Genomic DNA, 23,236 nt, shown 5'->3' on the forward strand with positions numbered 1-23,236 from the left:
AACAAAATCAAATCTACTGTCATCTAATGAAAATTTTTAAAAAATGTATCGTGCAGCTAATGTGAACGCCAAATGGAAAGAAAGTGTGCAATAATGCATGACTGTTACAGTTGTGTACAGGACACAACTTAACCAACCTAAAAATGTCAATATTTTCCCAAATGCATTATTTATCATCTAATTTACTCTTTGCTTTTAATTTGAGATTATTTGTGCAATAGTGACCAAACACCAGATGCATTCTTTCTGATTAAGCACCAAATATTGATGACTATGCACTGAATAGAATGAAGAGTAAGCCCTTTGAGTTGCTATGAAGTAGACATACAATTGAGTGGGAATGGGGATAACAGTTGTTTTTTTAAGATTTTTTTTTTTGGCATTTTCCACCTTTATTAGTGACAGCAGAGAAAGACGGGAGATGAGATGCAGCAAAGGTCCCGAGCCGGATTCAAACCCACACTGACGTGGTAAGGAGCCTTATGTGGTACGCGCTATACCAGGCGAGCCACTGGAGCGACCCCAGGATTACTGAGTCTATATGAAAAAGAATGCAAGACAAATAAGTTGTAAAAACTGAAAATATATATCTATTTAAATGGTTAAACATTGGTTGTTGATGACTGCTGGGATAGACTCCAGCATCCCCATGACTCTGATTGGGATAAGCGGTTTGGATATTGGATGGATGGATGTTGATCTTTATGCATACTCAATAATCCAGGTAAGAAATCAAAGAAAGAAAGTTGAATTAGTTAATCTAGACACAATGTTTATTGAGAGAAATGTTTCAACACTCATCTAAGTGACCTCCTCAGTTAAGACTGAAGATTGGGGACTAGCTGCAATCACAGCATTGTAAAATGGTGACAGATGTACTCTTAGCGCCTCCCTCGGTTCAGGGATGGCCGTTCCCTCTTCACATAGATGGCTTCTTTGACATCCCGTTCAAACCAGCATTCCTCCCTATCAAAGACGTGCACATCCTCTTCCTTGAAAGAGTGGCCACTGGCCTGTAGATGAGTCTTGACCACGGAGTCCCGGCCTGACGCGTTAGCTCTTCTGTGCTGTGCCATCTTCTTGGCCAGCTTCTGTTTGGTTTCCCCAATGTACAAGTCATGGCAATCCTCCCAGCACTTAACAGCATACACCATTTGAACCCAGCGTGTTCTGGGGTTCGAAAGCAACTGAGATGTGTCCCCACCGACACAGCAGCCAGGGGAGGGGAGAAATCCCTCATTAAACAGGCCCTGGTTAAGTGTGGTTATCCTAACTGGGCGTTTGTCAAAGCCAGGAAGATGCCCAAACAGTGCACCAGCTGATAGAAGAGACCTAAATGTAAACCAGTGGTGATTCCATAAGTGGCAGGAGTTTCGGAACAATTTCTTACCCCCCCAGTGGGGACACATCTTAGTTGCTTTCAAACCCAAAACACGCTGTGCCAGAAATTCGTCTACCCCAATGATCAGGTCCCCTGGCACAAACAGAGCAATATAGTGTACGCTGTTAAGTGCCGGGAGGACTGCTGTGACTTGTACATCGTGGAAGCCAAACAGCCACTGGCCAAGAGGATAGCACAACACAGATGAGCTAGCGCGTCAGGCCAGAACAGTTCCCTGGAACATCAGGGAAACCAAACAGATGCTTGCCAAGCGGATGACACAACACAGAAGAGCTAATGCGTCAGGCCAGGACTCCGTGGTCTACACCCATCTACTGGCCAGCGGCCACTCTTTCAAGGATGAGGATGTGCACATCCTTGATAGGGAGGAATGCTGGTTTGGATGGGGTATCAAAGAGGCCATCTATGTGAAGAGGGAATGACCATCCCTGAACCAAGGGGGGTGGGAGGCCCAAGAGTACATCTGTTGCCATTTCACAATGCTGTGATTGCAACTACTCTCCAATCCCCTGTGAATAGCATACATTGCTATTGTAATGGCAATGTATGCTATTCACACAATGCATGCTATTCACAAATTGGTCATGGCAATTTGCATATGAACCGATCATTGTTTTCGGTCGTTATGCCACTGTATTGTTTATAAGGGTGGGGATACCTGCAGTCAGTTGAGACTGAAGAGGTCACTTTGATGAGTGATGGCCTGCTGCCATCAGACAATCAGTCTGTGGAGTCCTTTAAATCCAAACTTAAAACTCATCTTTTTGCCTTAGCTTACAATTAGTTGCCTTTAAGTTGAGTGCTTCACAACCTGTACTGGATGGCAGGTTGGTTTTCTGTCTCAATGAATTTACCAACCACTGTTCTGCCGACGAGATTATCGAGTATAGATTATGACTTAACTGATTATGACTAATGACTATTGCAAACTGTTCTCTTCTCTAACATGTCTTTTCTCTCTCTCTGAATGATGTCTTCTCCTTTCTCTTTTTCTGTGTTTGAATGGTGTCATGTGAGTCTCTCTTGCATGCACGTGCAGTCGGTTCTCCTCCCAGGTCTCCGTGGTGATGGTGGTCGCCATTTGGATGCTTGCTGCCTGCCCTTCCTCTCCTCACACAAGTTTTTTTTTTTTTTTTTTTTAACTGATGATGCTGGTCGCGTGGCTTGGGTCCTGGATTGTTCCGTTGGCATCTGGACACTGCTTGGCATCCTGTGCATCATGTTCTTCATAAATGTTATGTCCATTATAATTCTGTTATCCTCTTTCAATGTTGTATTATGTAAATTGCGTCAACACAACATCCATTGCACGCTGTCCGTCTTGGGAGAGAGATCCCTCCTCTGTTGCTCTCCCTGAGGTTTCTTCCTATTTTTTCTCCCTGTTAAAGGGTTTTTTTAGGGAGTTGTTCCTTATCCGATGAGAGGGTCTAAGGACAGGATGTTGTGTTGCTGTTGAGCCCACTGAGGCAAATTTGTAATTGGTGATATTGGGCTATACAAATAAAATTGATTTGATTTTGATTTTGATGAAATGTTTCTTTCAATAAATGTGTCCAGATGAATGGATTCAACTGTCTGTAATTTCCTTACCTGGAGTAGATGGATTCTTTTGCAGTATGTTTTCATAATATAGCTAGCTCTTGCTAACTTCTGCCAAGGACCACTTACCCCCACTTTAAATGAACAGCAACCTTGGCTTCATCTTTTATGCAAATCTTTTTTGAACCCACACCTCATTAAAACTGTCAGACATTATTTAGAATTGTCTAGATATTGATGTACCAAGTCCAGTTGCACTTGATTCAATTTCTTTTGGATAACCATGACCTGGATGAATGAGAACATTCACAGACATGTCTAGATATTGAGAAAGTATTGCGACACTTAGCTGAATCTTAGCTTAACTGATCCATTGTCTTCAATATCAAAATGCACCAACTTTTAAACTAAACTTTGAAAAAGGACCACTATACCACACTTGCAGACTCTTGAAATAGAATACCAGTCCATTTAGTGTTGAATTTTGAGATTTTAGTTTAAAGTTAATGTTGGAACCAGAATCTGCAATGAATCTGAAATGCATCTGGACCCAGCTGTGCAAAAGTTCAGCACATAGAACTTAACTTCCTCGGTAGTCAACCATGGGGGATTTTGGCGATATCCAGTGGTGTGAACTGGCACCGCTATCTATGAATATCAGAATGATTGCTTGCTGTTTTTAGAGACACAGTGCCCGCCTGTTGCATTTTTTTTTTGGCCTTGTCAAAGCACCCTCTGTAATTAGTCATATTTGACAGTAACAGACCTCTTATGATGACAACTGTTTTTTTTTAAATTAACATCTTCCATACATAATGGAATGTGCAAGTCTAAACGCTGTGTTTGGTTTTAAGCTGTTTGTAGTTGTGTAACAATATTTTCATGGTTCATAAATTCTAATCTTGTTTGTCAATTCTAAACTTAGGGAGGAAATATTGGGTTGATGTAATGTCATTCAAAGTGAGCAGTACACCGTTTTATTCATACTATACTTGTTTATACATATCTATCAGCTTGACACCATCTCAGAGCAAATTTGCTCACAGATTTATTTGCATATTTGCTCACAATGTCACACACCAGGAACATATACAAGGAGCAGTATGTGACAGTTAAGTGAACATTTGTTAATTAAAGAATTTAATAACAAAATTGAATAATTTAATGCGCAATACCAACTTAGTTTATACAGCTCTAGTAATTTCAAATACAAATCTCCCCAAAGTGAATCACATATGCAAGTTAACTCAGGGGGAGGTGGGATCTAGTATGTGTTTACATATACATTCAACTCTATCATAGGAATGCTGGTTTGTGTGTTTTTGTGTGTTTGTGTGTGTGTGTGTGTGTCATTGTTGAATCTTGTGCAAATGAGCGATAAGTGGATCATGGTGGTCCAGTGGACACAATTGGCACAAAGGCCAGCACTGTGTGACAACTGCACTTCCTCTGCATGGATTTATTTTGATATAAAATCATATTTTATGGACAAAATAATAGAGAACTGCCACACATTGTTGTATGGAAAGGTACCAATCTTTCTCTGAAATATATGTAGGTCTAATTCTAACTTGCATGAATGCATTTTTGATAACCTGGCTAGTGCACAGCTCTATGTGGGACACTGCCAAAGAGATGGGACCCATTGTGTACTTGCAAAAGCGAAGCTAAATTTTTGAAAGTTTTGAGTTTGTGACATGCTTTACAGTTTCATGGTATGCACATATAGCAAGAAAAATTTGGAAGAGGTGGCAGGAAATTACTTCTTCAGGGAATTACAGACTGGAAACACATTGCATCATGGCATTAACGACCCAGAAGCCTAGTGATTTACACAATTTAGAAGTCCAATCACTGTATGCAGCAGATGAGGAACATTCTCAGGTAGACGCTACATGTCCAAAAGATAACTTAACCAAGCATCAGATAAAGATGAAGGTGGACCGAGCATGGCTGGACGCCACGCTGGCTGCTTTTCAAGAGGAATGTAGGAACTGAGTCTGTATTAGCTGCTGCGAAGGTACTAGAAGCAGCTGTCTAGATGGATGAGACAAACGAAAGAATGAATCAATCCAGTTTTCTTCTTCCACAAGCTGGGAAATCTCAGCATACCAACAAATATGTCAAAGCACATTTTGAAATCCCATGATGTAGAAAGGTTAACCAAGGTGTGGTGAAAGATAATGTGATGAAGAGATGTTCCATGTCAGCCACGAATTATCACAACTTATTATTCTCCCCTTAGATTTTTTTCCAAGCAGTGGGGTTGAAGGGTATCAGGCCAAGCCTGCCATAACATAGCCCCACAAGCTAACATTCTTCTCCTCTCATTTTCTCTCTCCTCCATCTTTTGCTTGTTTTTTGACTCCACTCACCAGATGGAAGATGTCCTTCCTTTCCCAAAGTTACCTGCCTATCATCTTCCTGATGTTTCTCTTCAAGCATTTTACAAAAATCATCTGAATTTAATCAGAGAGATTTAATTTTAATTGTAATGCTGGTTTGGAAAGCTAGACATCTCTGTGGATAATAATACTGTTAGCTGGTTGGCTAACTTAAGAAATCTAAATTAAAAGTCAATGCAAAAGGAAAACCAATCAATTTTTTAACTTAAGCGACAAAAATAATTTTATTACTTCTATGGTTATATGAAAGAAGCCAAACAGCAGCTGATAATCACTTAACAAATTCAGTAGAGTTACGTTCAGCCATCTGCCTTTAGCATTGGCCCTTCCATTTCATTTCTAGCAAGCTTAAATTACCTGTAGATACTAGGAAATTTAGCAAGCTAGCTGAATATAAACATGGCTGGAATTGGTAACCAGAAAAAGAAACAGAATACTTTGTTTATTCAGAGGATAATTCTTTTTTTTTTTACAACCTGAGTCTTATTTTCAAAGTTTTTGCCATCGTGCAGATCAGTTATGATATTGTTTTACTAACCAGCTTTGTTGTGGAACTCTTGACACCATACCACCACTGGTCTTAGAGTGCCATGGAAGATGATCCTTCAACCTGCCCTTTCAACAACTAAAAAAACCTCCTAGTCCCATAGTTAGACCGTGTACATGATTTCCCATTATCTTTGACTTCTCAACTACACTGCCCAGGGAGCGTTGGTTACTACTGCCAAAGGTAGCTGTGTTGTCGGGGGCAATAGCCCCTGGTAGGTCTCCCAAGGCAAATTGGTCCCAGGGGAGGGGCCAGATTAAGAGCTATTCCCAAAAAACCCAATTAATTTACACCAGCAGAGTTACAGCACCTCGCCCGGAAAAGGGAAACCGGAACCCCCTCCTGGAGCCAGACCTGGGAGGGGAGCTCGCCGGCGAGCTTCTGGTGGCCGGGCCTCGGTCCATGGGGCCCGGTCGGGCCCAGCCCAAAAAAACAACATGGAGCGACCACCCCGTGGACCAACCACACGCTGGGATAAGCATTGGGGTAGGGTGCAATGCAGGCCGGGTGGCAGGCAAAGGCGGGGCCCAGGGCGTGCCGACTTCCAGCATCGCAGATTGGTCCTCAGGACGTGGAATGTCACTTCTCTAGCAGGGAAGGAGGCTGAGCTGGTGCGGGAGGTGGAGCAGTACCAACTAGATATAGTTGGGCTCACTGCCACACATAGCATGGGCTCTGGTACCAAACACCTGAAGAGGGGCTGGACTCATTACTTTTCTGGAGTTGGCCAAGGTGACAGGCTCCAGGCGGGTGTGGGGATACTAACAAGTCCCCAGTTGAGCGCCGCCGTGTTGGAGTTCTCCCCGGGGAATGAGAGGGTTGCCTCTATACGACTGCGAGTCGCTGGGGGAAAGGCTGTGACTGTTGTGGTGTGCTTATGCACTGAATAGCAGTTCGGAGTATCCGGCCTTCTTGGAGTCTCTGGGTGGTGTCCTGGATAGGGCTCCACCTCGGGACTCTATAGTTCTGCTGGGGGACTTCAACGTTCACATGGGCAATGATGGAGAAACCTGGAGGGGCGTGATTGGGAGGAACGGCCTCCCCGATCTGAACCCGAGCGGTGCCTTGTTATTGGACTTCTGTGCGAGTCATGGATTGGCAATAACAAACACCATGTTCGAACATAAGGTAATTCATAAGTGTACTTGGTACCAGAACACCTTAGGCCGAAGACCAATGATAGACTTTGTGGTTGTGTCATCAGATCTGCGGCTGTATGTTTTGGACACTCAGGTGAAGAGAGGAGCAGAGCTGTCAACTGATCACCACCTGGTGGTGAGTTGGATCAGATGGCGGGGAAGGCTGCCGGAAAGACCTGGCAAACCCAAACGTGTAGTGAGGGTGAACTGGGAATGTCTGGTGGAGGCCCCTGTCCATGAGGTCTTCAACTCCCACCTCCGGAAGAAGGTCTCGTGTATCCTGAAGGAGACTGGGGACATGGAGTCTGAGTGGGCCATGTTCAAAGCCTCTATTGTAGATGCGGCAGGCAGGAGCTGTGGTCAAAAGGTCATCAGTGCCTGTCAAGGCAGCAACCCAAGAACCCGCTGGTGGACACCGGTGGTGAGGGAAGCCGTCAGGCTGAAAAAGGAGGCCTTTCGGACATGGTTGGCCCAGGGGTATCCTGAAGCAGCAGACAGGCACCGGGAGGCCAGAAGGGCTGCCGCTTCAGCGGTCGTGAAAGCAAAAACTTGGGTGTGGGAGGAGTTCGGTGAGGCTATGGAGGAGGACTTTCGGTTGGCCTCAAGGAAGTTCTGGCAAACCATCTGGCGACTCAGGAAGGGGAAGCAGGGCTTGACTCAGGCTGTGTTCAGCCGGGGAGGGGAACTGTTGACCCGGACTGGGGATGCTGTCGAGCGGTGGAAATAACACTTTGAGGAGCTCCTGAACCCAACTCAGACGTCCTCAGTGGAGGAGGTAGAGTTTGAAGACTCAGGGGAAGCCCCACCCATATCCCTGCCAGAGTTCTCTGAGGTAGTTAAAAAGCTCCTCAGCGGCAAGGCGCCGGGTGTTGATGAGATTCGCCCTGAGATGCTGAAGGCTCTGGACATTGTTGGGCTGTCTTGGCTGACACGCCTCTTCAGTGTTGCGTGGAGGTTGGGGACAGTACCTGTGGAGTGGCAGATTGGGGTGGTGATCCCCACATTCAAAAAGGGGAACCAGAGGGTGTGCTCCAATTATCAGGGCATCACATTGCTCAGCCTCCCTGGGAAAGTCTACTCTAGGGTGCTCGAAAGGAGGCTCCAACCGATTGTCGAACCTCAGATCCAGGAGAAACAATGCGGATTCCGCCCTGGCCGTGGAACAATGGACCAACTCTTTACCCTTGCAGAAGCGCTGAGGGGGGCATGGGAGTTTGATCAGCCAGTCTACATGTGTTTTGTGGACTTGGAGAAGGCTTACGACCATGTACCCTGGGGCACTGTGTGGGGAGTTCTGCGGGAGTATGGGGTAATGGGGCAGTTGCTACAAGCCATCCGGTCCTTGTATAACCAAAGTGAGAGCTGTGTCCGCATTCTTGGCACAAAGTCAAACACGTTTTCGGTGGGTGTCGGATTCCGCCAAGGTTGTCCCTTGTGTCCGATTCTGTTTGTGATATTCATGAACAGGATCTCAAGGTGCAGCCAAGATGAGGAGTGTGTCCGTTTTGGGAACCTCAGAATTACATCTCTGCTCTTCGCAGATGATGTAGTTTTGTTGGCTTCACCAGAACGCGACCTCCGGCGCACACTGGGGCGGTTTGCAGCTGAGTGTGAAATGGCTGGGATGAGAGCCAGCACCTCCAAGTCTGAGGCCATGGTTCTCTACCGGAAAATGGTGGATTGCTCCCTCCAGGTTGGGGATGAGTTGTTGCCTCAAGTGAAGGAGTTCAAGTATCTCGGGGTCTTGTTCACAAGTGAGGGTAGGATGGAGTGGGAGATTGACAGGCAGATTGGTGCAGCTTCAGCAGTAATGTGGATGTTGTACCAGACCGTTGTGGCGAAGAAGGAGCTGAGCCGGAAGGCAAAGCTCTCAATTTACCAGTCAATCTTCGTTCCAACCCTCACCTATGGTCATGAGCTTTGGGTAGTGCCCGAAAGGGTGAGATCGCAGATACAAGTGACTGAAATGAGTTTCCTCCGTAGGTGTCTGGGCTCAGCCTTAGAGATAGGGTGAGGAGCTCGAACATCCGGAGGGAGCTTGGAGTAGAGCTGCTGCTCCTTCACATTGAAATGAGCCAGTTGAGATGGTTTGGGCATCTGATTAGGATGCCTCCTGGGCGCCTTCCTTTGGAGGTTTACTGGGCATGGCCAACTGGGAGGAGACCCCGGGGTAGACCTAGAACTCACTGGAGGGACTACATGTCCAATCTGGCCTGGGAACACATTGGGATCCCCCAGGAGGAGCTGGAGGGCGTTGCTGGGGAGAGGGACGCCTGGAGTGCCCTACTTAGCTTGCTGCCACCGTGACCCGACCCCGGAAAAGTGGCTGAAGATGAGATGAGATTCTTGCAAGTTGAACCAGCAGTGCAATCAACCACTGATAATATTGGACATTTTGTATAATAACTTTTGTTTTTACTTCTGTTTCAAATTTCATTTTCATTTTCACTAACAAGTACCTTGTTTTGATAATTGAGTTAAATTGGACTTGCTGAAACATGTCTGATGCTTGTATTTCATGGCACCATAAGACGCCATAGTAATGTTCTGTCCAGCAGTGATCCTATGTCCAAGAGCTCCAAAAAGGAATAGGTTTTTGAAATGATATCATAACTGATTTGAACAATGGCAAAAGCTATGAAAATAAAACCCAGGTTGTAAAAAAAAAATGGAATCATCCTTTAAACTATGAAATCTAACTCTACTCTTACTCTTAACATTACATAAGTTACTTAATGATGTAACTTATGCATAGGCAAAATGGGCATGTGCTCAGAGGCTGCAAAAAGCGGGGCCCACCAAAACAATAAAAACAAAAAAAGGCAAAAATGTCCAAACTTAAAAAATGTTTAAGCCAGAGTTAGTACTGATCTTACCTTTCAATCCTGCCGCTTAGATCCTCCTACTCATAAGTAGGGACATTATTCATGTCAACAAGGTCTGCAGTCAATACAATGGACCACAAAAGTGCCCTACACTCAGCTCCTCAACTTGGGATTGGTCATCATAGGAGATGTTTGCCTAGGGGAAGCCCACAATGCTATAATGAACACATGCAAAACAAGCATCCTTAATAAAAGCTATCTCAGTTTACTCAGCCCATGTGAGGACAGAATTCGAATGAATAAAAGATGATGAACAAATATTCCAAGCACTCTGAGGCTTCAAGCAATATAGACCGGTGGCTGTCAAATCGTTGGTCACTTGCCAGATGATAACAAGTTGACATCTTATGTAGAAGATGAAGATGTTCCTCAACATCACGAACAGAGTTCACCAAAGATAATTCTAACCTTTCCCATTTCGAACTCCTCAGTAGTGCCTGCCTAACAATAGGCAGCAAGATTTCGATCACCTCATGTCCCCAAGTGGTACATTGCTGAAGAAGCCAAAGAAGAAGGACCACTATATCGACTTCATTAAGAAGATCTTTAGCAATGGGCATGTAGCGCCAGCTCCTTCACTAGATCCACATCAAGAGTGCTGGTAGTAGGGTTGGACGATCATTTATATTTTCATATCACCCAATCGTAGCGACTCGAGATCGCCGATAGGCGATCCGATCACCAGAGGGCAGCGGGAATAGAAGGGAGGTGGGGGGAGTTATGTCACAGCACACCAGTGAAATGCCGGCATGGATGACTTAGATTAGTATCCAAGAAAAACATAACATCTCGTATTTGGGAGTATTTTGGGTTTTACCTGGTTTGTAGTAGTAGTATATTTATTCATTTTTATTAAATAATTATTCACTGCTTAGCATTTTTGAAATTATTATTTACTTTAGAATTGAATTTGGATTAAAAATTCTTAATATTCATCTTGACCGTGGCTCAGCATCTGACAGAGCTTTGAAATAATCAAACCTTTAAGCTTTCTGCAAACAAATAAAGTTAAAGTTACGTGAATAAACATTTATAAGTGTGAATATTTTATTTAAAATAACTAAATATAAAAAAATATATTTAATAGCAATGTCTCCTCTATTCAAACAATGGCTCCCTTTTAAAAGTCTGTGTGTCTGTGCTTGGTGCAACAATATCACAACATCATATTCCATTTAACATTATTATCTTATCTATATCACAATCCAAATCATATCCATAATGTTAACTACTCTTATGGAGCGCAGAGCAAAGTTTTGGTGAGCAGACATATGGAGAACGGAGATGCGGGGTGTCAGATCCATGGAAAAGTGACGGTAAAGTGGTTTGTAATGAAGGATTTAAAATTTACTCGTCACTTGTGCTGACTAATGGGGCTCAGCAGGTGAACATGCCGCTCCACCAGAAACCTCCCTAAATGCACAGTAGGGTGCATATACTAGAGATTATTTTTTATAACGTCTTAGTACTGATAGTAACTTAGTTAAAATTGCCTTAATATCAGCATAGGAAAAAACAATCGTCGATCATCCCTTCAATCATCGATATACAACCCAATCGTTAACTGGCACAAGCCTAGCTGGTACTAAATAGGTCTACCATCCACAGAAACTTGGACAAATTAGACCCATGTTTGACTCAAATTCAGAGCTTGGGTTTGCAATATATCTCTAAATGATCTCTTGCTCAGGGACATTCTACATTTATGACCATGATATAATACAGTACATCAGATAGTCCACTAGAGTAAGCAAGTGGAATTGTGACCTCCCTGACTTAAAGGTCAGATCTAGTAAAGAGCCTTTTTTTCTACAATTGGTACTGTTTAATGGCAATTTGGGGTAGTAATAATACACTGGGCTCATAGGTATATATCAGTTATATAAATCTTTCATTTTGGCCTCGTAAACAAAATGGCCCCTGAATTCTCACCCTATCAAAAACTGGGGCCTACGAGAACCTTGGTGATGATGTAAGAACAGTCAGCTGGATTTCGATTGACTGAATCTTTGGATGTAGTTATACTATGGAGACGAAGAGATAGTGATAATGTAACATCACTTGCAAGCTACTGCTATAATCTATTACAGCCTATCCTAACATGACAAGATGTGAGCAAGCGAGTGAGTGTTTTGGGGTTTTTTTTCGATTGTTTTCAGTACTTTTAATTAATCTGTCCTAACCTGCTCTGTGTGGCAGGAAACAGGGCAAGTGATGTTTCGCTTGGTTGAGAAATTGCTTGATTTGACTCTATTTGAGCGAAATTTTGCTGGCCTGTTCCACTGTAAATGATGGGGGGAAATGTAACGCCCACTCTGGAAGATGATTGGTTCCCGTTATTGGGAATCTGCGACACTATATTGGATCCTATCTGGAAACTCTTGACGAGTGAAATAGGCAGGCATTCACTTGCTCGTTGGTGCTATGTTAGGAACCAGTGTTAACTGCAGTAACTATGAACGGCATGAGAGCTTGTAGCACTAGCCAGCCAGCTAATAGATACAAAGACCATAACGCTTGTAAATCATGCCATTACCATTCACTAACGTCCTACAATCCTCGAATTAGAGGCTGATCAACTTCAGATTCTTATTCTGAGTCTGATTCTGGCTCATTCTGATATGGCTGAATAGCTGTCATATTGCGAAAAACAGAAGCTAACAGATGTTAACACACTAGTGCATGAACCCAAATGGATGTGTTTTCATTGTCCCTGTCAATCAAAATTTGAATGGGAGGGTCTTATAACTTTGGACATTCTCACTGCTCAAATGGGTTTTTCGGCAATCCCATGAAAACTGGGTATATGAAACTTGTTTATTTTAGTCAATTCTTACTGAAATTTTGTGAAAGTAGATGGACTGCCATTAGGAAGCATTACTGCACCAGTGTTTAGTAGGGTTTATCATGTTCTAAGCCACTAGACCTGACCTTTAAACTCAATGTGTCTTGTTACAAGAGCACTGCAAACGAGCCTGTTAAAGTTATCCTTGTGGTTAACTGGACCCTTCTATCCAAGACCATAACAAACATTTTCAACATTGAGGGAGACACGGGTCAAATATATACGGCCGTTTTTCACACAGTTTGATTGTTTTTCCCCCCAGCACATCAAGGGCTTCTCAGCCAATGAGAGCAGTGGCTCATGAATGAAAAAAAAAAAACTGGGTTGAACTCAATTAAAAATGGCTTGTAAATCGGAAGTACAGAAGAATGTGCAGAAATATTTAGTTACAAATGTTAAAATGACCTTTTTAAAAGGAAACTTAAAGTACATTTAATTAACTCCCTGGATTTATGTAAAACTGCCTACAATTGAAAATTAATGGATTCTTTATAATTTTCTCAACTTTTATGTGTAGCCTATTCAAAACAATGGTACAAGGCTGTAAAGATTATGATCTCTTACAAGTATGAATGATAGCGATTGCTTTGGATGAAGGTCCGTGACTGACTGCCATAGAGTAGCAGAAAATAAACACAATTATTAACCATAATATTGGGGGTGGGCAACTGCAGGGGGAACTCCCTCCAATGTTTAGTATGGTTACGGCCTTGCTTCTTTCTCATTACTAAAACAGTCAATCATATGAGACGACATTCCAACTAACAGGTCATCCCAAGACAAATGTGGAGATGAGGCCCAAGGTCACCAATTGTGTTTTAAATGCTTAAAGTGATGGAAAAAACTTGGGAGTACTTATCTAACTGGACATCACTGGTGAAGACGACATCCGAATTCTTACCCATTTTCTATTCCTTCCCTCAAGTGCCCAAAAATGACACCTGTCATAGCTGGCATCTGTGCAAGAGGATTCTCAGGCATGGCAAAAGTCACAATCATCAGTTCAATTCCAACAGAAAATCTTTGTAAGAGAGATCAAATACCTGCAAAATGGGTAATCACTGACCAAGTCTAGCCCCTTCAGCAAAATTCCCCATCCTCAACACAGTCGTTTTCCTCAGGGTTGGAAGTTGGCTAATGAATCCCACCCTATACTCCTTCCAGACAGACACCATGTCACCACTCTCCTTATCAGGCATTTCCATGACCAGGTAAAGTACATAACGAGGGCACAGAAGAAGCCATAGAGGGAGCTAGATTCTGGGTTGGCGGTGACAAGTGTGTCATTTGCAGCATGATTTACCACTGTGTTACCCGTTGCAAGTCATACGTACACAGGAGGAGCAACCATTTACACACAGGCATTCCTTCCCTTCACTTGTGTGGGATTGGATGTGTTTGGCCCATGGTCTGTCACATCACCAAGAACAGGGGGAGGCCAACAGTTAATGGTAGGCTGTCGTTTTTAAATGCATACAAGCTATAAACATCAAAATAATAGAATCAATGGACACATAGTTCACCACAGAGACAGAAAAGCCAAGAACAACACCTGACCTGTGGGACTGGTTTACAGAACTTTTCCTAGTGAAGAAGGGAAGGCTGCACAAGTGGAGGTGGTAACTGTTTGAAACAGCAAACATAGGCTGTTCCCGGGATGTTTTTTTTAAAAGGTTGTTCTCCTGTTTTCTAAGGACTCTGCCAAGTAAAAGGACATACACACAAACATTTATACTTACCTTGAAGTTTATTCACTTTTGTGATTTATGCAAAGTAGTTTTATTCCTAAGCGCAATTTCTATTTGTGTATTATCAGTTTCACATTTTTGATTTAATACTTAAAACTCAGCACCTGTCTGATATGAGTTTTTTGGAAAGTGTTTAGCTCGCTGTCTGACTATACTCACACATATTATGAGGCCTGAAGAGTTTTCTATTCACAAGTATTTGCTTCAAACCCATTTCCTAAACTGAAACTAAAAAAAAAAAAATTGTGACAGACAAATTTAATTCTTTTTACTGTGTAAATCTTACCCAGGCCCATCCAGCCACCACCACAGATAAAATAGAAGCCGATGAGAAACATTTTGGTGTTGGTCGTTGTAAATGCTAGTCACAACTTCCTTTCTATTAATAGTCCATTACTGACTTGTAGTAGAGAAGCACTGCAATCACACCATAGTGAATGCTTAAAACAACCCAATCAATGATATGTTACCATGACATCTGTTCTGACAAGAACCATATGCATACACACAATTCAACCTAAATGTCTAACCATAGCCAAGTTCTCCCAATCAGTGGTGGCCGGTTCTTCAGAAACCTATATGGAGTTGTGCTACCAAAATCCAATCCTTTACCAAAGCCTAAAGTATTACTTCAGATAAGTAATGTTGTTAACATCTGTAAGAGCTGCTTAATAACTCTTACATATAACTATAGAATATTGCACTTGCCAGCTTACCGAGTGTAACAGAAAGTAGCTTTTAACAGTAAGGCCTTACCTTGTCAAATGTGAACTCTGGAACTTAATTTCAAATCAATCAGACGATCCTCATCAGTGTGGTTGATTGTTGGCTGCCACACAAACTGAAGAGAAAATCTGGATACACATAAACACACATAAATACACACAGTTTAGAGATGAGTCAGTATCAGGTTCATTGTTTTCCCATGTCTTGATTGAATTAATCAGTGGTTAAGTAATCATACAGTCTCATCTGGAAGGTAACACAACCTTACCAGGGCAATCTGAGGAGGATTTGAACCTCGACTCACTGCTCGTAGAGTTCCTCACCACTAAACAGTAATAGCACTATTTGGGTTACACACTTTCTCCAGTCTCACAGTAATCTCTTTAGGAGATTGGACAACAACAAGAGAAAAATAATTTACCCTTTTCATGTTTATTCTTTGATTTCTTAACAGATGTATAACATATTTAGAGAAGTAGCTAACAACAACACAGCTTATTTCACACGTCTTTGCAATTGCTGCAAACACATTAGGATTTCCTTTTTTGTTTAAACATGAATGATTCTACATCAAAATGTAATTTGTAAAAAGGTTCTTAAAATAGTCCAAAAGTTTTATTGTCTGGTGTCAGGTAAGTCATTACACACAAACCAAATACAGCCAACACCAGCTGTTCTTCTCTGCATTTTACATTTTGACTCTTTCCTCACTGTAACACAACATATTATAAAAAGAGATGATTGAATATAGTAAATAAGTCCCAAAAACTGCCCTATCAGAATCAGAATCAACTTTATTGGTCAAGCGTGCTTATGCATATGAGGAATTTGACTCTGGTTTACAGCAGCTTCTAGTACTTGCATATATCAGTCACCAAATAAATAAATAAATAAAAGTAAATAAATAGAATAAATAAGCTGGCACGGTGGCGCAGTAGTTAGCGCGGTCGCCTCACAGCAAGAAGGTCCTGAGTTTGAGGCCCGGGGTAGTCCAACCTTGTGGGTTGTCCTGGGTCATCCTCTGTGTGGAGTCTGCATGTTCTCCCCGTGTCTGCGTGGGTTTTCTCCGGGTGCTCTGGTTTCCTCCCACGCGCTTCACCTTCAGGTCATCCACCGCCAAGCATGGAGTGGAGCACCACATTGCCACCACTGGCCCACTGGTCTATGCTTGGGCTCGGCACCTCGACCCGGCCAAGCTCACCGGGGCCAGGGAGGAGTTTGAGAATATGGAGCGCCTCGGCATCATTCGCCGCTACAACAGCCAATGGGCTTCACCCCTCCACATCATCCTCGCTACCCAGTTGCACACATCCAGGACTTTTCCGCCCACCTGGCTACGAAAGCCATCTTTTCCAAAGTGGACCTCATCCGTGGATACCATCAGGTGCCCATCCATCTGCTGATGTCCCCAAAATGGTGATGATCACCCCATTATGACTGTTCCAGTTCTGGTGCATGCCGTTCAGCCTCAAGAACGCTGCACAGGGGTGTCTGGGTAGTGTAGCGGTCTATTCCGTTGCCTTCCAACACAGGGTTCCGGTTCGAATCCCAGTGTTACCTCCGGCTTGGTCAGGCGTACCTACAGACACAATTGGCCGTGTCTGCGGGTGGGAAGCCGGATGTGGGTATGTGTCCTGGTCGCTGCACTGGCGCCTCCTCTGGTCAGATGGGGAACCTGTTCAGGGGGGAGGGGGAACTGGGGGGGGAATAGCGTGATCTTCACATGCTATGTCCCCCGGTGACACTCCTCACTGTCAGGTGAAAAGAAGTGACTGGTGACTCCACATGTATTGGAAGAAGAATGTGGTAGTCTGCAGCCCTCCCTGGCTCCGCAGAGGGGGTGGAGCAGCGACCGGGACGGCATGGAAAATAGGGTTATTGGCCAAGTACAATTGGTGAGAAAAAAAAAGGGGGGGGGTATTCAAAAAAAAAAGAAGAACGCTTTGCAGACATTCCATCGCCTCATGGACTCAGTGCTAAAGGATCTGCCTTTCACCTTTGTCTATCTAGACGACATCCTCATCGCCAGCACCTCCAAAGCGGAACACCTGTCTCACCTTCAGCCGCTTCTTGAGTGGCTCAGAGAGCATGGGCCGATCATCAACCCAGCCAAGTGCCAGTTCAGGCTGTCCACCATCAACTTCCTCGGACAACGAGTCACCAAATATGAAGCAGTACCACAGCCGTCAAAAGTGGACGCCGTTGTGAACTTCCCGCGACTGCTCACAGTCAAGTCCCAGCAGAAGTTCCTCGGCATGGTAAACTTTTACCAACGCTTTATCCCCTGAGCTGCTCAAATCATGCGACCCCTGTACGAGGCCCTGAAAGGCAAGGCCACCAAACACACTGTGGACTGGTCCACAGAGAGGGACAAGGCGTTTGTCAACATTAAGAGTGCTCTGGCTGACGCTCCAATGCTGGCGCACCCATCACCCAAGGCTCTGATCGCCATTACCACAGACACTTCGGAGTATGCAGTCGGTGTGGTGCACAAGAAGTGGGTGAAGGGTGCTTGGCAGCTGCTCACTTTCTTCAGCCAACAGCTAACGCCCCAGTGAACAGAAGTACAGCACCTTCGATTGGGAGCTCTTTGCCCTCTACCTCGCCGTTCAACACTTCCATTCCTTGCTGGAAGGAAAGCCCCCCTGGCGCAGTTCCCAGTACCCAAACGGATGTTCGACCATGTACATGTGGACCTGGTGGTTCCCCAGACCTCCTCCCACAGTTTTACGTACCTCCTCGCAATGGTGGACAGGACCACTCGATAGCCGGAAGTGGTTGGGCAGGGTTGTGTATATAAGGAAATAAATTACACGTGCGAAGTGGTGGTCAAAGACAGAAGTTGTTCATCTGTTTTCTCCCAACTTCCACAATATTATATTATATTGCTTATATATTATATACTAATATAACTTATTATGCTTATATATTATATAATATACTATTATACACTAATATATATATATTTATCTATTACTATATTATATACTTATGTTATAATTATAACAATAACAATAACAATTTGTAACCAGTATACAGCAGTTGTATGTGTATTACAATTGTAATTGTACATTTGTACTGCAAAATGTATTGTGCTGTAAGAAGGACAGTACATACCAGAACCCAAATGACTGGACAGCAGAATTCCCTCTGCAGATGTTGGTACGAAAAGACTAAACTAACTCACACCCAAGTAGTCTATTGCCATTGGCAATGTAGTAAAATAAAAATAACAATAATAATTTAGTGATTGTTCAGTGACAGTGAAGTTAGTGATTTCAGATCATTCATTCATGTACTTATTTATTATTGCCTTAGCCATTCTTCTAATTAATGGTCTTAATCATTATTCAATTATTTAAATTATTTGATCATTTAAGCTTTTAATTACCCCTTTAATCCAACAGTGGCTCAAACCTAGGTAATCATCCATAAAAAATACTAGTCTCTTCTCTGGAGCTCAACATTTTGACTAAGAACTTTAGCTGAACCCCATATTTTAGACAATGGACTTACATATTGTTAATTTTGCTGAGGAGTTTTTTTTCTTGAATTATTTACTTGTAAGTTCAAGAACTGGTTGGTGCATCAGAAAAATAAGATTTTTGCATACAATCAATAGAATCAACATCAACTCTGCATAATAGTTCTGAAACATAATGAAAAAAAACAACAAAATAATTGTTAGTATGCAAAGACACAGAGCTCAGGAAATTCACATCATTGAGACACATTCCCAATATGAATTGAATGAAACAGTGTATACCCAGTGAGGAAACTAATGCCACCAAACTTGCAAGTTCTTGGTAAATTTGTCAAGTCAGTCTGTTTTCTTAATCAACCAATGTGATAAGTACCTTCCTTATTTAGAGGTAGTCTTCTATCTTAAAAAGTCCATTTGACTTGGTCAAATTATTAGTGGTTTGCAAATTATGAGATGTATCGGAATGGAAATGCAGGGGAGTTGATGTTCCAGCTCTGAATATTAGAATCTATGTGAAATATCTACATAATATAAACAATACCCTTTTTTTATCAGCAAGTGCATTTTCTAAGCAAAACTGACCCTGGGTTACAGCACTGAAACTCATTACATATAATAGATCAGTGGTTTACAGGGAGATATTTGGATTAATGGCCAATGGCAATTTATTTGTAGTCTTATGAATACAAATTGATTGCTTGTCATTTCACTGGCATGCACATCTTTTCCATGTTGTTAATGAATTACACTGCTAAAGCACCTCCATATGTGAATTAGAATGCATCACTGGGGGGGGGGGGTAAGAGCCAGTAAAGAGAAGCTGACGTGAACGCTACATAAAAAGCAAATTTGTTCACAACATTACACACTTGTCAAAACAATACAGCATTTTTTTCATGAATATTTGTGTAGACGTGCTGATCTTAATCTTAATAAGATGAGCGCCTGACAGTATCCAATACTTGTCCTGTGTTTTATTCCAATTTTCCCTCAAATTCTTGAACGATCGACAGGAGAAGTCCTAATAACTCTATAAATACCGAAAAATTTAAAGTCAATCACGCCCTACTCAATATCATTTTTTTAAGTAAACGGTATATTGTAAGCGACTGACATTTGCACGATTTGACAACCTAGTTTACTTAGCTAGCCATAGCTAGCTAACGTTGGTTGACAGGCTAGCAAGAGCCAGCAGTTTTATGGGCTTGAATTGTTCCAACCTATCCAATGCACTATCGTAAAGCAAAAATAAAAACAATTGCAGAATATAAAGCAAATAACTTAAATGTGGAAAATATATCAGTTCCATTAGGAAATGTGAAATGACAACAAGAGACAGAAACCTTTTAGTTTGAGAAAAAATGTAACTAGGTCTGTCACCAGTACCCCCTTGTAAGGAGTGGCTAAGTTAGCTTGCTAACAGAAGCTGAGGCTTCTGGCCAGCCATGACTGCCGTTAGCGAAGGAGCTGGCAAAAGCTTGGCAGCGCAGCCGATGTCAATTATAGTCGTCATCGGTTGAGAACAACTTAATTCTTACCAAGACCCTTGACGCTGTAGATGAAATTAGGGCACCAGACGAATATAAATCTGCCAAACGTGGTGGACAAAGAAGAACGAAGATCGTGGGGGGAAAAGAACGACTGCTATGCTAAGCTCACTGCCTGTGGAGGTCTTTACCAGGTGCTCCCATGTCTGTTTACCCGACTGCACTCTGGGAAACAGACGTCATGTACGGGAGCTTGTACGCATGCGCATTGATGAGTTATTGAATAAAGCTGGTTTATGGCTTGAATTTTGAAAACCGCTCAAGATACTCGAGTCACAGGACATGTACCGAAAAGAAATTACGTGAAAGTAAAAGCATGCGGTTTTGCTGAAAAGTCAAACAACCTTTTTCTCCTTCACCAATCGCTGCTCCCCTTTATTAGAGGCGGGGCACCTTGTTAGCTTCCATTTTTTAAATAAAGTTTATATAATCGTGCTTTCTTTCGGAAGACATGGGGGTTGTTACTGACGGTGAGTTACTGTTGTAGCTAATAGTTAGAACAAATGTATTGCGATCATAACTATCCTTGAAAAGCCATTGTAGAACAAGGTGTGAATACTTGTCAACAGGAAATTCGTTGTACAGATTACAGAACATAGCTAGCTAGTAGGCATAGGAGCTAACTAGCCGAATAAGCTAGCGTATATATTAGTCAGCTAGCCGCCCTTTTAGCATTTGATTTATGTGCAAAGCTGTTGAGCTCCAGTGTCTCTCTCACTTAAGATGAAGTGATTCGGAAACGTCTACTTATTGATGGCGACGGAGCAGGAGATGACCGGCGAATCAACGTGCTCCTCAAGAGTTTCACCAAATGGTGCCATACGCCTGGCTCTCCAGAAGAAGGGTGAGTTTGTTTTACTTTTATTTTTGTTTTCAAGCAGCACGAAGAAGTTTGCTTTTCGTTTAAAAGTGTAAGAAAATAGAAACGGTAGGGGGTTACAACTCGATCTTGTGTCCCTGTGCAGATTTACACAGTACCAGAGAATGCTGGGAACATTGGCTCAATGCGAATTTTCCATGGGAAAGACGTTGATGGTTTATGACATGAACCTTCGGGAAATGGAGAATTATGAAGCAATATATGCCAGCATAGGTATGCCTGTATATGTCCCAAATATTTCTTTTAATGTTTTCTTTCTTCTACTTTCTCTCTGCGTTGAAATATCAGCATTAGCATGCACATGCGAGTTCTGTACGTATTGCCATAAAAAAACTGGGCCATCACAACCACTGTACAATGAATCTCTTTTTCTAAGATAAAATAAAGCTTGCCCACAATTTTTCACTATTTCCTTTCTGTGTTGTAGAACAAAATATTACAGCTGCACATGAAAAGATATCAGAGTGCAAAAAGGAGATTCAGAGGGCAAAGAGAATTCGAAAGAATCGCCAAGGTATGGAGAACTTACACCCAGTCTACACAATGCGTGGTTTTGTTAGTTATTTCAAACGGTGACCAAGGCCGAGTATTTACCCACTCTCTGAGACTTGGTTGGAATTTGCCAATAGTATTGGCACAAATAATGAATAATTTTAGCAGCAATAAGTGGGGAAATGATCTAAAATGTGATTACCTTTACTCTCTTTCGTTTTCCAGAGTATGATGCTTTGGCCAAGGTTATCCAGCAACATCCTGATCGACATGAAACGCTAAAGTGAGTTGCCTTTCCCCATCTGGTTCATTTCAATTATAAGGTGTATTTGTCAAAAGTTACCAGAAGGTTTTAAGTTTTGGCTGTCATTAAAATAGTTTTTAATTGGTTTTCAATTCAGGCAATTGGAGGCTCTTGACAGAGAACTTAAGCATCTGTCGCACATAAAGGAAAATGTGGATGCAAAGGTAAAACCAAATACGCATCATCTTTGTGAAGCAACTTGTGAAATTATCAGATTCTGGTGTTGAGCTATGCTCTTCATCTTTTATTCTCTCTCACCCCCAGTTGGAGTTGAGGAAGAAACAGTTTCACGTCCTTCTCAGTACTATACAGGAGTTGCAACAGACACTTGAGAGTGAGTAAATGCTATACAGCACCAAGCCTCTGATGTTGCTATTCCCCCTGATAGAATTTGTCATCACATAAGCTACCCCATGGGGGGAGGAGGATCCTGCATGATTAATTTTGTCATTCTTTCAATGATGTTACAAACCCTGTCTATCTCAAAACTATCCTGGAGATAGGAAGGTGTTAAAGGCTAAGGTGTGCACTGCAAAGGCTCAAACTAACTTCCCCCAAGTCTGGTCTTGTGTTCGGGCAAATGATGAGGAAAGCCAGTGTGAACATTGGCTTTTCTTATTAAACCGACCTTGAGTACCACTATGTTTTTTAAAAAAAAGTTATGTAACTAAATAGGGTGGCAGTTTTTGTTAGCAGATAATGTCAACATTGTTAAAAAAATAAAACTGATTAATGGCATATTTAAGGAAAGCCCAGAGGTTCCTATGAAACATTTTATAATTGGTTTCTATATTTTCTTTTCTAGATGATGAAAAATCAGACAATGATGAAAACAACCAGGAAAGCTCCACAGAAAATGGTGACTGAATGTTGCAGGGATTTTAGAGACCCTTTTTAGGTGCTATTGTTTAGAAATTGTTTTTGTAATTTGTTCATAATTTTGAATAAAGTTTTTGTCCGTTGTTCCGTTCTTGTTCATACTTTAGCTGTAGTAGTTTTATGAAGTAGGGTTTTTTTCTGCCTGCTGCATATTATAATCAACCTTACAAACTAGATCAAGATTCAGAGCAGCTGTTTTCCCATTTTCCATTGTCAGACTAAGATGATGGCATGAACTATATTCTTGTCATGGGACAAACCAGCAGAAACTGATTCATAGCCAGTTACAGATCCCAGCTTTTAGTATAAGAAAGGAAAATTGCTAGCCTATTCCTCACCAATGAGCAGTTAAGTGGAGAAAATTGGAGTTGGTGAGCATGCAAAATGTGTATTTATGAGATTAATACCACAATA

The 23,236-nt window shown here is 42.3% G+C and overlaps 2 protein-coding genes across 2 annotated transcripts in view; one reads left to right on the forward strand and one right to left on the reverse strand.

Annotated features, from left to right (window-relative positions):
- Positions 1-15,356, reverse strand: part of LOC130107906 (ataxin-7) — a 54,182-nt gene extending 38,826 nt beyond the window's left edge. The window contains exon 1 of the mRNA XM_056274705.1: positions 15,267-15,356. The gene's annotated coding sequence lies outside the window, so the exon portion shown is untranslated. The remainder of the gene's footprint in view (positions 1-15,266) is intronic.
- Positions 15,357-20,555: 5,199 nt separating this feature from the next.
- Positions 20,556-22,905, forward strand: thoc7 (THO complex 7). The gene is made up of 8 exons (XM_056274447.1): positions 20,556-20,737; positions 20,991-21,111; positions 21,233-21,360; positions 21,575-21,661; positions 21,865-21,922; positions 22,041-22,107; positions 22,208-22,277; positions 22,749-22,905. The coding sequence occupies exons 1-8, from the start codon at positions 20,719-20,721 to the stop codon at positions 22,808-22,810; spliced, it is 612 nt and encodes a 203-aa protein (XP_056130422.1). The 5' UTR covers positions 20,556-20,718; the 3' UTR covers positions 22,811-22,905.
- The last annotated feature ends 331 nt before the right edge of the window (positions 22,906-23,236 follow it).

The sequence above is a fragment of the Lampris incognitus genome, chromosome 2 (genome assembly GCF_029633865.1).
Source record: "Lampris incognitus isolate fLamInc1 chromosome 2, fLamInc1.hap2, whole genome shotgun sequence".
Lineage (NCBI taxonomy): Eukaryota > Metazoa > Chordata > Actinopteri > Lampriformes > Lampridae > Lampris > Lampris incognitus.